The sequence below is a fragment of the Aricia agestis genome, chromosome 1 (genome assembly GCF_905147365.1).
Source record: "Aricia agestis chromosome 1, ilAriAges1.1, whole genome shotgun sequence".
NCBI classification, from domain to species: domain Eukaryota; kingdom Metazoa; phylum Arthropoda; class Insecta; order Lepidoptera; family Lycaenidae; genus Aricia; species Aricia agestis.
The window spans coordinates 19,741,511-19,756,833 of NC_056406.1; the positions used below are offsets into that span (position 1 = coordinate 19,741,511).

At 37.0% G+C, this 15,323-nt stretch overlaps 1 protein-coding gene across 3 annotated transcripts; it reads right to left on the reverse strand.

The window, feature by feature from the left end:
- Nucleotides 1-202: 202 nt before the first annotated feature.
- LOC121731631 (golgin subfamily A member 1) lies at nucleotides 203-15,300 on the reverse strand. 3 transcript variants are annotated; one of them, XM_042121157.1, is made up of 14 exons: nucleotides 15,128-15,300; nucleotides 14,917-15,052; nucleotides 12,859-12,909; nucleotides 12,101-12,272; nucleotides 11,553-11,710; nucleotides 11,018-11,180; nucleotides 10,541-10,686; nucleotides 8,269-8,415; nucleotides 7,761-7,838; nucleotides 5,752-5,975; nucleotides 4,221-4,377; nucleotides 3,147-3,302; nucleotides 1,454-1,566; nucleotides 203-1,065 (listed from the first exon to the last, which is right to left on the reverse strand). In XM_042121157.1, exons 2-14 carry the CDS (start codon nucleotides 15,031-15,033, stop codon nucleotides 891-893), a joined length of 1,857 nt encoding a protein of 618 aa, XP_041977091.1. In that variant the 5' UTR covers nucleotides 15,034-15,052; nucleotides 15,128-15,300; the 3' UTR covers nucleotides 203-890. The 3 variants fall into 3 exon arrangements, with proteins under 3 accessions (XP_041977091.1, XP_041977102.1, XP_041977112.1); XM_042121168.1 differs by lacking the exon at nucleotides 7,761-7,838 and having other exon boundaries at nucleotides 14,917-15,054; nucleotides 15,130-15,300; XM_042121178.1 differs by lacking the exons at nucleotides 7,761-7,838; nucleotides 8,269-8,415 and having other exon boundaries at nucleotides 14,917-15,054; nucleotides 15,130-15,300.
- Nucleotides 15,301-15,323: the final 23 nt, after the last annotated feature.

The window sequence follows — 15,323 nt, forward strand, 5'->3', positions numbered from 1 at the left end:
AATATTTATATAAATGACTTTTAACTCCACATGATACATCTAGTAAATAATATAAATAAGTGTAAATAATCTTTTCATTATTAAAATTAATACAATAAAAGTTCGTGAATACCACATTAGATATTTACAGATTCAAAATAATACTATTAAAAGTGAAATAAAATATTTTTAAAATTATTTATAATAATACAGTTCATTTAATAGCAGAGATGCCATTCTGTTCTATAAATTCTTATTCTCAAAATACTTTCTTTTCCATTCGAGCTATAAATACAGTCAATTAATACTTTTACAAGCTGATGCTATTGAACAGGTAAAGTAAATCTGATACACAAGACTGGATATATGATTTGCGTCTTAGTAGCCATCGTAGTATGTACTATGTACCACAAATCATTCATACGCTTGTATCAACTCTATTGCCGTGATAAATTCAAAAATTCCCCATTTAAAGTCTTTTTACTCTTTAACATAAAAAACCTCTTTTTGTCCCAATAAAAATTATTTATGCGTTGCATACGAATGTCATCATTACCAACTGTAGCGATAAATTTTTGTACCGAACTTTTCAAAAACCGCACCCTCAAACTATTTCTACTTACAAATGTATAAGCTTCAACCGTAGTTAAAAAACGACCTCTTCCTCATAATACTATGATAACGTATCAAGTCCCTAGCAAAAGGAACCAGAAGGCGTGTCCAAAAAGGAAAGATAATAATTACCACCCGTGATATTATTTACCTTTATCTTAGTTCTCTGTGTATCAATCCCCTTTCCGTTTACCTTTTACTTAAAAGGAACCAAGCGTGTCACGCGCGAGCTGGTAACGCTTCCAGTTCCAAAAAAGGAAAATCCCCTTTAACGTTTACCTTCCATGCTACTGGACCTATCAAGCTCCTAGCGAGGGGAACCAGGAGGCGAGCCCCGCGCGAGCTGGCAACGCCGCACGCAGTAGCGCCTCCTCGTGCGCGGAGAGGCGGAGCAACGTCGCGAGTGCGCGCGTGAGCTGCCGCGCCTCCAACTCGCGCGCCGTCAGGAAACGGAGGACCACGTGCTTTAGATACCTGAAATGGTCATAAGCGCGGTTTTAAGGTCATTTTTTAAGATCCCGAAAAGTCTATAAAATCACAATATACGTTCTATTAACTGAGCAGTGGCCTAGCTGAACCTAGAACTAGGAACCTTCTCGTATTTGTATGTGTACAAGCAATACAAGATCAGTCTTTTATCTCACCGTGTAGTATTGAGAATTACGTTAAAATGTTAAACATGAATTGTAGTCTATACGACATACGTTTATACAAAATTACAGGTTATCGGTTATCTTATAGCAATCGGTCAAAAATATCTGCAACAAAATAGTTGAGTTGCAATATTTGGCTCTAACTTACATTGCAAGTTAAATATAAAGGTTTCTAATATAAGCACGATTTTAAAAGTAATAATAAATACCTTCTACTAATATCCTGTTCCTCTGCGGTCGTGAGATCACTTTTGCTGCTCTGCAGTTCCCTCTGTAACGTCTTCTTCATATCCGATATCCTATTATCTAGAGTTTTTATTTTCTAAAACAAAGAAAATGATAATATTATATAAATCTGAAAGTGATTAATGGTAATACCTCGATTGTGGGAATCGCAGACACGATACATTTTCAATTGTTATGCGACAGCCGGGTGCCGCTTGGGGATTAATGGGTTAAAGTTCTTAAGTTATAAAAGTGTTTACACAGCGAATGTACCATCGAGGAAGTTGATTGCTATGCAATTAACAGATCAACGTTCGTCAATTCAATGTTAATTGTGATCTGTCAGCTGGGTTTGACGTAACGCGACCAAACTACTTAGGTCCCCGATTTGCATAGGAATCAACTTCTCTGATAGTACCATCGAGGAAGTTGATTGCTATGCAATTGCCAGATCAACGTTATTTGGTCGAATATGTCAATTCAATGTTAATTGTGATCTGTCAGCTGGGTTTGACGTAACGCGACTAGGGAATGCAATCTCGTTCTCGCGAGATCTCGGCCTTTTTTAGCGAGATTGATCTCGGACGAAAAAAAGGCGAGATCTCGCGAGTTTGACGAGATTGCACTTGAGCATAAAAACGTCTTATTTGAAGCGCGGACTGACACGGACGGAGTTGCGATCACGAAGTTAAAACAAAGAGGAGCTGGCCTAAGCAACTGTGCACTGTGATTCTCAACTAGGTCCTGAATTTTAACTTCTCTTTGTTTTGTTTGTTATAAAATAACTATTTTATTACTAAACGATTTGTGTTTGATAGTGCGCTTTTATAATTATGTACGTCACGTTTTCGTGGACGCCGGCTTCCACGATAAAACGTTGGGTAATGGGATACGTTAAATGCCCTTTTGATTTTACACACCGCGGACGTTTTGTGGGGTTCAGAAGTGTAAACGTTGTGATGTCCTCTAACGTGCACGTTAAAAAGTTATTGTCGACGGAAATTTAAAAGCGTCTCCATATATTTCCATTTACTTTACTTCCCTATGTTATCGTTTTACCGCGGATGTCCACGATATTACCCCACGTCCAAAATTATAAAAGCGCATTAGAAGAGAAGACTGGCTGTTTGTTATTTGATAGATAGTAGATACGTATGTCAAAGTTTACTACTTAAAAATTATAAAGAGATACTTACATCAAACTATGTTTGATGCAGAAAATGCTATTGAAAAAAATCGTGAAAATGAATGTTAATCTTATAATACTTATAATATTTATTACTTTTTTTTCGTAACTAATTCAAATAAGTATTGTGATTATTTGCAAAAAAACTCACCAAACTGCTAATCTCGCGAGATCTCGAAATTGGCGAGATCTCGCGGTATTGTATTCGTAAACTCACGGGATCTCGCTTGAGCCCCGATCTCGCGAGATTTGCATTCCCTAAACGCGACCAAACTATTTAGGTCCTCGATTTGCATAGGAATCAACTTCTCTGAAAGTACAAGGTCTGTAATCTCTGTCTGACTCTGATTAGAAAGTTTAACAAGACTGACAAAGGCCGCAAACCTTGTAAAACGCTAGAAAATACCTTTATTAGTCAGACATTTTTTAGATTAAGAAAAACATGAGACCAGATACATATCAAATAAAAAAAATAATGAGTAAGTACTGACCTTATTTTTATCACAGATTTCAACTTGTAAGTCTTGTATTGTCTTCTTGAGATCGGTCTCGCTGGCTTCCCTCTCCTGGATCCGCCGCTGCAGTTCGACGATCTTGTCCTCCTTCAACTTGTCGTTCTCTTTGATAACCATGCACTCCGCTTGGACCTGACATTATTGTGAGACCACATAAATATTATATTTGGATGTATCATCTCAAAATCGAAAATGTATGACTGGTAAACTTATTAACGCTTTAACACAACAGAAAACGAAATTTTTTACCAAAAAGATATACGTATGGTTCGGATAACGGCCGTTCCCAATATTTGATCTATCTCTGGTTTTGCCCTACTAGAGATAGGAATAGCTCACAATAGACATTAGAGACATAATATATTTCACGTCAATTCAATGTTAGCTGCGATGCGGTTGTATGTCAAACCAGAGATAGATTGAATATTGGGAACGGCCGTAAATCGGTTTCAGCGCCACGAACTTGCGGGCTACTTCCATCTTATCTCTTCTTATCTTATGAGATAAATACTCACTTTCGCACTAATAATATACTGTATACTTATAAGATGTAAGTTAATATTATGATATTAACTCCTCATAGCAAACCGCAAGGCGTAGACCCGATTTTGATGTAATTTGATAAAGTTATTAACACTTCAAGAGAACACAGTATAGTTTTATTGCGGCAAAATTTTGGTAAGGGTCAATTTATAATAGGGCAGAGTCGAAGCGCGTCGCTTCGACTCTGCGACGCGCGAATACAGCTAATACAGCTAAAATAAATCACGTGGGCTTCGGCCCGACCGAGTATAAGTGTCTAAACACACTAGGCCGAAAAAACGCGGCCGAATTTCGGCATGATAACGCTTCAATATCTTTTAAATTACCGATTTTAAAATACCGTAGCGCATTGCTGACGTAATCATGCCGAACTTCGGCCACATATTTTCGGCCTAGTGTGTTTAGACACTAATACACCTCGCTCGGTCGGAAGATCTTCCTTAATTGTGGCCACCACGCATATCCTACAAACTTTCATATAAGAATGACAATAGCTGTTAACCGTACCTCCTTGTGCTGCGCGATGACCGCCTCAAGCTCCGCCACCTTGCTCTTGAGGTCGACAACTTCAGTCTCGAGGTACCGCACGTTGCACTGACTCATCTCCATGCTCTGAGACATGTGAGCGTTGCGCAGGAGTGCCTCGTCCTTCTCGCGTTTCTCCCTGAAAAAAAAAGTAAAATATTAATTACCAAACATAATAATATTATGGTCATAGAAATTGGTTATTGAATAGCATGTGCTAGATCGTTAAAAATGGACTACACGCAGTGACGGATTAAGACTTATTTGATTGTGATTTAAGAGTGGTCACACTGACTGGAGCTATCCAAAGTACTCAAAATCCGTCAATGCGATGCGGCCCGGCCCGGCAATAGTGTGCTATAGCGCATTTTGCGCTGCACTGAGCCCCGATCCGCCCCGGCACGCGCCGACAAAGTGAGCGCGAACTCTTCTGGTGCCCCCTCAGACGTGATGCCCTAGGGCCTAGGCAATCGCTTAATTTGATTAAGGGCTAATCCGTCACTGACTACAGGGCCCTGAATCCTGATTCACAATGCGGAATTCGACTCGGATTCGGAAACTTCATCGCGCGACATCCAATAAACGCTCGCCGCGCTCGGCGTTGGCCAATGACCGCACGGTAAAGTTTCCGAATCCTTGTCGAACGGGAATCGTGAAACGCCCTGCAGATCTTCCTTCTGCCTCAGATATCTGACACATCATTATTATTGACGTATCGCTATTTGTCTCATACACTCGCATACAAATAAATAATAATGTTATTAAGTACGTTTCAATATTATATTATGAGAGTAAACGACTCTTTGTTGACAATGAAATTAACATAGCGATAGGTTCCCAAAGAAAAAATTCACGTGTTAACTACTGACGTAGCCATAGGTTTGATATAAATACTCGACGGACAACTTAGTGCTCACAAGTGGAAATATTTGAGCAGCGTGCATTTACCCATCAAGCCCCATAAGCTTACCGGTGAGCGAGACACAATAGAATAAAAATAGATTTCCAAGAATCCACGATCGAAGGATTAAAGGTTCGTTGACTTCGACGGTCATGTGACTTTCAAAATATGCCAGACATACATACCTTATACGAAACGCTTTGTAAATACTTTTAAAAGAGTGTTACAATTATTCAATGTAATTATTTTAAAAAGATAAAAGCGACTTCAAAATTGTACGTAATTGAGAATTAAAATTCCCTATCTCAAAAATTATTGAATCGATTTTGATGAAACTTGCAGTATTTCCTAAGTTGAACAATACCTAGTAGGTACAACAAAAGAGAATTACTTAAATTGGAATTGTAGTTCCGGAGATAATATGCAAACAAACATAAAAATATACATACACTTTTAAAATAAGAGACATTTGTTCATACGCTGATATAGACTTAGGGATTGCAGTCCGGTAATAGACTAACATATACGAAAACTGAGCAGTTCTGGAAATGTTACATACATTCGAATTGATAACCTCCCTTTTGTGAAGTCGATTAATAAAATGATACATACTTGTCAAACTTCCTCTGCATATCAATAAAGTCGTGCTGCATGTCCGCCATGGTGGTGTTGAGGTGGTTGACGCGGGCCGTCTGCTCGTCGTACATCTCACCGGACTTGTCCACCTTCTCCCGAAGTATGGCCACCAGCCTCCTCTCACTGTCCAACGCCTCCCTCAACTCCTTATTCTCCTCACTCAAAGCCTCGATTCTCGCTTCCAAACCCATCGCGACCTCCTGTGAAAGAATCTTAAGTTTGTCTTCGGCAGCAATGCTGTGGCTTATGCGTGTAAATAAAACTTTAATATGGAGAATAAAAAGGTGAAAAATAAAAAAAATGTCATAAAAGAAAAACGTATTTATTAAAATATAGTAACAAAAGCATAAAATAATACAAAATATGGTGGAAACTTACATGGAATGTTCAAAGTCTAAAAATTACTACGAGATAGCCGTGTGACTCATAGCTTATCTCGACAGCGTCAACTGTTTATCTTCGCATTAGTTCCTTCTAAAAGGCAGCCGTTGTGTACAATATCGCAACAAAGAATAAAATCTTGATAATAATCTATGCAACATTTTTTTATCGAAATCTCTTTGTTTAACATGGACGGATTTCACATTGTATTAGTGTATGTAAGTATTACAAAAAAGTTTCAAACAAAATAAAAAGTATAAAATAAAAGTATTGTTTTTAATTACTAGGTATAACTTAAAATAATTACTTTTTTATTAAGTACTTTTTCTATAAGCTGTGCTTTAAAAGCGAAGCCACATTCATATTGTGCTTTACAATATAAATTATAATAATGTGCCTAAGGCTAATTACATACTATTAGACCGAGAGTGGTGACACAAAATATTAGGTCATTTGTACCAGTATGGCGATTCTTCAGGGGTCTAATTATTGCGTAAAGGCAAATAGGAAAATGATGGTCATAGCGCTCGCACCGGCGAATCGGACACGTCGGATAAATAACGATTTGTTCCCCAACAATGCTTGTATTTTCAGATAGTCGACAAAAAAAGAAGTAAGCGGTAACGTACTAATGCCATACTTCTCGGGTCTGACTGTACAGCCCGCCATACCTTGTTTTGTGTCACCATATCCCGGTCTATATGTAGTTACATTATATTGCACTGCAGCACGCACGATTCTACACTAATACCACTTTAATAATGACTCTCGGCTACTTATTCTATGGAAATGACTCAAGGTTTGTAAATTGTAATATAACGACGAATGCCGAAAGACACTAATATCGTGGTTTTACTCTAATATACTTAATATAAAAAAAAAAATCTGTATAAATAACATTATAAGCTGATAAATAAAGGATTAGCGGATTTCTGTGATGATAGTAAAATAAAATCAAACAAAAAACTTAAAGAACGCTTACAAATCATACGTTCATAACGTCAAAATAGATTTAAAATTTTAGGAACTTTCTTACAACTAAATGCAATTCTCTTAGTTTTTCTTACCCAGTAATTGACAAATTTAAAAATTTTATTATAAGTAAGCACGACGCATTAATATTAATAAAATATGATATATTCTCCTTATGTATCCTTACTATAGTGTACTCGGCGAAACATGGCGGTAGCGGTCATTGACTCCCTGTCTAAAAATTTGTCATTTTCTATATTAACCGCGATTGACAATGGACTAGGAACATCTGACACTTCATTGTGAATCTGTTTATATAGAAAATTATAAGTTTTTGAAAGGGAGTTAATGACCTACGTTATTTGGTCAGATTATGTCAAACTCTGTAAACAGATCACGATTCCATAGCTAAGGCTTCTTACAAACGAACGGCACTTGTACGCGGCGCGCTTCGACGGCAGTCGCTGGGCTTTTTTTGACACTTGTCGACGCGTGCCGTCGAGAAATGCCGTTCGTCTGTAAGCGCTCTAACATTAACGTAACCCAAACAAATAACGTAGGTCCCACCTATAAATGAATCTATAATATCTACTACACTACTGCGGCTATATACTGTAGAGGGCGGGACTCACGTCGCTGTGCGCGGCGCCCGCCCGCAGCCCGCGCACCTCCTGCGCCAGCGCCCGCACCTCGCCGCTCAGCCGCGCCACCTGCACACACATGCCGCCTCACGCACACATCCTCACACACATAGACACTACCATACACGTCGATGCACACATACATACGTACTACGATACACACGTAGTTTTAAGTTTTTACATTTGGGCAGAGTTTTTTTATTGTTTCCATTTCTATGGAATATGGATTATGCCTATTCCTATGGAAAATTTAACATTGCACACGAATGCAATTTGAGATTTTAAAATAACGAGGGGTCTTCCGCGCATCGTTCATTGCTCTTTCTGGAAACGGTGGCAAAAACTATTCTTCAGCTTGTTCAACAAGGCCTCGTTAAGACATAACACATCTAAAAGACAATATGACTAAAAAATTTAAAATTTAAATTTTCTATTCCATTTTTAAAAAAACAAAATCCAGTCGACTAGGTTTGTAAAACAAGGTAACAAATATACAAACCTTTGCCTCACTATTAGCCAGATTCTGTTTAGCTTTGTCCAACTCGGTGGTCAAGCTTGCAATCTTGTCTAACAGCTCTCTTCTCTCCGCCTCCATTCTCCTTCTCTCCGCCCCCTCCTCGCCCGCCTGTCGCGACACTCGCGCCACCTACAACACATTTTTAGTAAAAACTCAAAAATTGCAAAATATAGTAGAAAAATTTAGTAACTTTTCATTTACGAGGGCTGCTATTTATGTATCCGGAACTGGCCACTTACAAGAACAATATTTAAAAAGTAATTACAACATTTGAAAATAGAACTCTTTGGTTGAAGAATACATTTTGTTTCATGTGACTGTCAATTATTTTTCCATTGTGGCGTCATTTTGAAAATTGCGTGTCTTCATTTGCCATGGATTTAACGCGTGAACATTTTCGTGCAATGATTTACTACGATTTTCGGCGGGGGCTAAATCAACAACAGTGCTTTATTCAACTCACCGCAACTTTTGGAGATGAAGCACCATCAAAAACCACTGTTTATCACTGGTACAGTGAGTTTAATCGTGGGCGGTCTATGCTCACGGATGAAAATAAAGAAGGTCGCCCAAAAACAGCTGTTGTCCCACAAAATATAGATGCTGTGCGGGAACTAATAATGCGTGATCGTCATGTTACATATCGCGAGATAGAGGCGTCCTTAGGCATAAGTATGACGAGCATACATAAGATATTACACGAACATTTGGCTGTAAAAAAAATATGTTCGCGTTGGATTCCGCACAACTTGACAATCGATCAAAAACGGGCTCGTGTCGATTGGTGCAAAAAAATGATAAAAAAATACAACCGTGGTACGTCAAAAGCCGTTTATAATATCTACACAGGTGACGAATCTTGGATCTATGCATATGACCCCGAAACTAAACAACAGTCAACGGTGTGGGTGTTCCAAGATGAGCCGAAACCAACAAAAGTTACTCGTGCAAAAAGTACTTTGAAGCAAATGGTCGCCTGTTTTTTTGGAATTAATGGACATGTGGCTACAGTGCCATTAGAGAATCGTAAAACGGTTAATTCTGAATGGTATACGACCATTTGTTTACCAGAAGTCTTTGAAGAAATAAGAAAGGACAACCGACAACGCAGAATCATATTACATCACGACAATGCTAGCTGTCACACCTCAGCTGAAACAACTCAGTTTTTGGAGGGTCAAAAGATCGAATTGACTGGTCATCCGCCGTACAGCCCTGATTTGGCACCTAACGATTTCTTTTTATTTCCATACGCGAAGAACAAATTACGTGGTCAACGTTTTTCGAGCCGCGAAGAGGCTGTTTATGCGTTCAAAATGCACGTTTTGGAGATACCTCAATCAGAATGGAAAAAGTGCTATGAAAATTGGTTCCAGCGTATGCAAAAGTGTGTCGATCATCGCGGCGAATATTTTGAAAAGCAATAAAACCATATTAAATGATATATGTTTGTTTCTTTTTTTAATTCCGGATACATAAATAGCAGCCCTCGTATCGGCAGTTAGTTTCGAACTTGAGCTACCACCTGATATCGAAAAAAATTAGATAAGATGATAGTTCATAGAGATTCATGGAGAGGGACATTTTGTGTCACTTTAAAAGTTATAGTCTGTCACCGGTTAAAATAGATAGTATGTGTGAGTACAGGCAAAGAATTTGGGGTTAAGTAGGTAAGTTATAATGCAAAATATAAATTGCTTACCGAGACACACAAATCACACACACACAAAATATTGTTGTACGCATGAATACATACAGATAAACAGATATTTTTGAATTTCTTATAAAATAAAATATAAACTTTACATAATAATAATACATCCGGCATGTATGACACTAATATAATTAAACATAATAATCAGAAGAATAACGTGTGGCAAACTTTGTTACTTTGATATTGTAGTTATATTAATAAATGTCTTTTGGAGTACACAAATGATGAGCAATATTTAGTGTAAAAATAGAATACTTCTTGGTGAAGATTTAAAAATATCGCTGGGTACAGAACATGATATATTTAACGATCAAGTTCTTTCAAAAATCGAAGATTGCTGAGGGTTAAGCAACATGTTTGCTGTATTAAAACTTCAGTTTTTTTTTCACGTTTAAAGAATAGCAAGGAAACTGTATAGCGATATGCAACATAACGCATTATCTGGTTTTTGACCTTGCGTCTTTAGTGTTATTCCGGCGCTTTTATACCTATGTATTTAAGGGCGGTAATCGCTTACCAGAAGATTCAATAATGCCATACCTGCGTCTCAAGCGAGGCGATCTGCCCGCTCCAGGACGTCTTGACGTCTGCGAGCGCCATGCGCGCCTCCGTCAGCTGTCGCGACAGCACCGCGCGCTCGCGACACACGCGGTCGAACGACTCGCAACCAGTTGGAGAGATTTTGTCTGGAATAAGATTATCATTTTATATATTTTAAGGTCTTTATATTTTACATTTGATTAGTAAATAGTAATGATTTAATGAACAATCTTCAATTATAACAGTGTTTCTCGAGAGCATTTTTTGTAGAGTAAAAATATTAGCCAGTCCAATGTATATTAGGCTAGGTTAGGTTAACATAGCAAAATACGGTCTGTCCAATTTGTCCTCGTATTCTTCATTGCTGGGAGTCATGCGCGAAACTATAATACTTTTCTTATCCAACTCAATTAACATTTATTTCGCAAAACATTTATTTAGTGAGTAAATAATTTTTCATTTTAATTAAAATCCCACCGTCATCATGCATGTGGTGTTCAGGATGGTCGGTCGGCAGCGCCGCCCGCAGCAGTTCGAGCTGCTGCTGCGCGTCTGATGCCAGCGCCTCCGCCGCGCCCGCCGCCGCCCGCAGCGCGCCGCGCTCCTGCGTCCAAGACCGACGCAGCTCTTCTACCTCCTCCTAACATTATAATCAAACTGGAATATTAGTAGTGTCCGCACTCCGCTACAACAACATAAAAACTGATAATGATATTATTATAAAATTAAAAAAATATAACGATTATTATTCCTTGGTATAAACATTCCTAGAAAAGATATAATCTGCATCCAAGGACCGTCGCAAATTTACATATGCTTAATGCTGTTTAATCACTACTTTATTCTGTATAGGTAACATCCTTATTAATTTATTATATATATAATTAATAAACTGTTATTTTATTGTCCTTGTCTGATACATCGGAAAATGCGCCTGATAGGTCAAAGCATTGTACACATATCGTTGCGAAACAATTTTTATTAGTAAGAGGCTATGTAAACAATTTCTTACATTAAGGGCATCGAGTTTTAGTTGTGCACTCTCGGCAGCAGCCAGCCGAATCTTGAGTTCATTGAGCTGCCTCTCTGTTGCATCTCTTTCGGTTATTGCCTTAGCCGCCTCAGCTTGTGCAATACGAGCCACACTCTGTGCTGCTATTGCTTCTTCTCCTAAATCAAAAACAAAATACGTAGTATTATAAAAATATGATAAATGACATAAGAGTCTTGTTCATCACTTGGAGGACTATACTATTTTACTAACACTAAATAGTTAAATAATAATATGTAATGAATCACATACCTGAGCTGGGTAACAAAAATTTTAAATGAAAGATGATGTAAGTATATAAAACAACTTTTTAAGAAAACATTGAGACATATTCAAGAGAGATTGTATGCTTAGTCAGGTCTGAGTTGTCAATTGCATAATATTGTATAGTTACTGTAACAGAAAACTTTGATAGCGGGATTAAGGATTGTGGCGTTAATTTATTAGCCAAAATATAAACGAGACATTTTTTGTACTATTTTTTATACTATAGTATTGAAAACAGTTACCTTGTGCGGCTGTGAAATTATTTCGTAACTCTTCAATTTTCTGTTCCCAATACAAATCTCGGTCTCTCAGCTTGGCCTCCAGCTGCTCGGTGTACTGCTGATGTAACGCCACCTGGTCTATCTCGCCCCCAGTACGATCAGATAGATATGTTTGTAGTTGTGGTGAGATGGACTGAAATTAATGAAATCAAATAATATATTTAAATAAGACTTTACTTGCGATTGACAGTATCGCATGTTAGAACTTAGAATGTTTGTTAAATAAAATACATAATTGACTTCTACAGAATCCATGTACTAATTATGCGCTAAAAATATTTATAACATGTTTAAATATACTATAGAATGCTTTGTTCTTGCCTAATACTCAAAATATCTTGACGAACATTTCATTCAAGAGACAGTAATATGTCCTTCAAAAAAGGCAAATACTAATCATTGCATAGCTTATACATAAATGTAACTTATTTTATTAATTATTAGTGAGGAGGTGTGTGAAAAAACTAAAACATCTATACCTGTTAACTAAAACACACTGTTATTGTGGATTTATTATTAAGGGTGGATTGCCCCAGAAGCGTAGTTAAAGTTAAGGTTAAGGTTTCGTCAAATATTCCATTATGGACTTTTACTAGGGATTTGACAGTTCATTTGACTTTTTGTTATGGGTTATAGTTAAAGTAATTTGGTGCAACCCACTCTAAGTAAGTGTAAAGTGGTTTAATACGCAAAAATAATTTTGTAGTTAACAAACTTACATCTGAGGTAGAATCCACTTGCCCAGCGGAACTGGTTGGCGTTGTTGTGGACTGAAAATGTTTAACAATTGCTTTACATTGATTATTTACTCAAGCAGCTCATTCTTGTAATAATATATTGTATGATTATTATTAAGGAGCTTACACAGGCGATAATTTGGTCAATAAAAACGTCAAGAAGTGTTGTTGGCCAATATACATAAAATACACATGTACACAAACAGAAATTTTTAATTTTTTTTTTTAATTTAGTTTTCTAGCAGAGTATGCACCTTTGTGCTTGACCACTCATACCTAAAAACTTTAAATAGGCCCCTTAACACATTTTAACCATAAAACAAATAAGATTTAAATTCAACACTAAAATTAAAATGACCCACCCGCCTATGAATCAACTTCTTTAATAGTACATAATATAGTCCGTGCAATCCACGAAGACGCGTCCCACCACTTTTTGGGTGAGCATTTTTCCGTTTGACCGTGACGCTTTTTCTTAATTGGTCTATTTATTGTAGTGTGAGCATGCACTCTTAGGTACCTAATTAGTGTGTACCGATAACACTCAAACATTGGCGAAAGCTTGCACACATATATTATAAACGATGAGTAGCAGGGCGCGTCTTCGTGGATTGCGCGGACTATACCTCCCCCATTCTCCTATATCCGTCAATAAATAGAACATAATATTTTAATACTTTGTCTAACAAGTCCCGCTATCCCCAACCCGCGGCCCGCCGGGACTTTATTTGTGGCCCGCGTGATACTAAATTTATTTTGAAATTCACGCTCACCGGCAAAATAACGTAAACTGTATGTGATAGTCGTTAAATTTTTTCCACTTTTAAATCATTAATTTTGAAGAATGTTATTTTTAACCCTAAAAAATTTTTGTTGCGTCGCGCGACACCAAGACCAAAACATGTTTGTGGCCCGCATGAAAAAAAGGTTGGGGACGACTGAACAAGTCCATTAAAAACATTGATTTTAAAGATACATAATATATCAACTTTGAATTAAATCTATACTAATATTATAAATGCGAAAGTGTGTCTGTCTGCTACTTCTTCGCGCCTAAACTGTTGAGCCAATTTTACTGGGTATGGAGATACTCTCTCAAACTCGAAAGTCCCGGGAAATGACATATAATACTTTTATCCTGGAAAAATGTATGGTTGCCACATGATAAAACGAATTTTGGCGCAATGGCGTCATCCAGTACCTTACAAAGTTTTCAATATTTTTTCTATTGGCTAGTAGACAAAAAACATTTCGCTTAACAATTATTTTTAAATTATACAATTTAAAAATAATTTAATACTAATTGTAAAATTAAAAGCAAACAGGTATAAACTGTATGCTCAAGGTCTTGGTTTAGAAATATGTTTCAATGTCAGTACCACCTGCTAACTTTCCCTTGTAAACCTTTCATTACAAAATATAAGTATTGGAAACAGTTTACAAACCAGTGTACACTGTACTGTAATTATAATCTTAATAACTTTAACCCATCAATCCCCAAGTGGCACCCCACTGCCGCATAACAATTGAAAATCTATTGTATCTACGATTCCCACGATCAGGGTATTAATAGCTACAATATTAAAAATGAAGGTTTATTGTTAAACTAAGCAGTAGTATACTTAGTTTTACAGGCACATTAATTCATCAAGCCCCATATGGTCACCAGTGACCGAGACACAATAGAAATTCTATTGTGTCTCGTTTTTCCATGATCGACTGGTTAAAATGTGTGTGACTTGTTATACTGATTAAATATTTCTAGTGTTGCTCATAAACATTTGCAAAATGTGATAAGTATTAAGTTTGCATTGTATAATATTTAATGATATTTCTAGTTTTACTTTTTAGGTAATAGAATAATATTTCTTTTCTAGTTTTACCTACCACCTAGTTTTTTTTTTAGTTCAGAAAACTACAGTGGTAAATTCTGGACATCATGTTTTTATTTCTAGTTAAAATCATCAGTGCCACATCTGTTGAACAATTTAATAATATACTTAAATCTATAAGTAACTAAACAAAGCTACAAATACTAACCGAGTCATCTCGCAGCGTTAAGCGACTTAGAAGAGCGCCACTTCTCCAACTACTAGTCAATTTACTGATGTCACTACCGGTTTCTTCTTTTATCTTGCTTTTGAGGCTTGCGAACATTGCTGCTAGAGCGTCTTGGGGCTACAACGCAACAAAGATAAAAAGCTACAGTCCTCAAACCAGTAAACTAATTAATGCGATAAAATTCGCACAAACCTGATATGTTAAATGAGAGGAATTATTTGGAAAAGTGGGGTGTTAACCATTTTCGCAAAAAGGTAGCACTACTTCCTATTATTGCTAGTATAATTGGTAAAATATCAACACAAAATTCTAATAAATTATTATCGATTTTCGTCTAATTTTAACAGAATCTAGAATTTAGTGTTTCAGTACTATTGACAAAATGT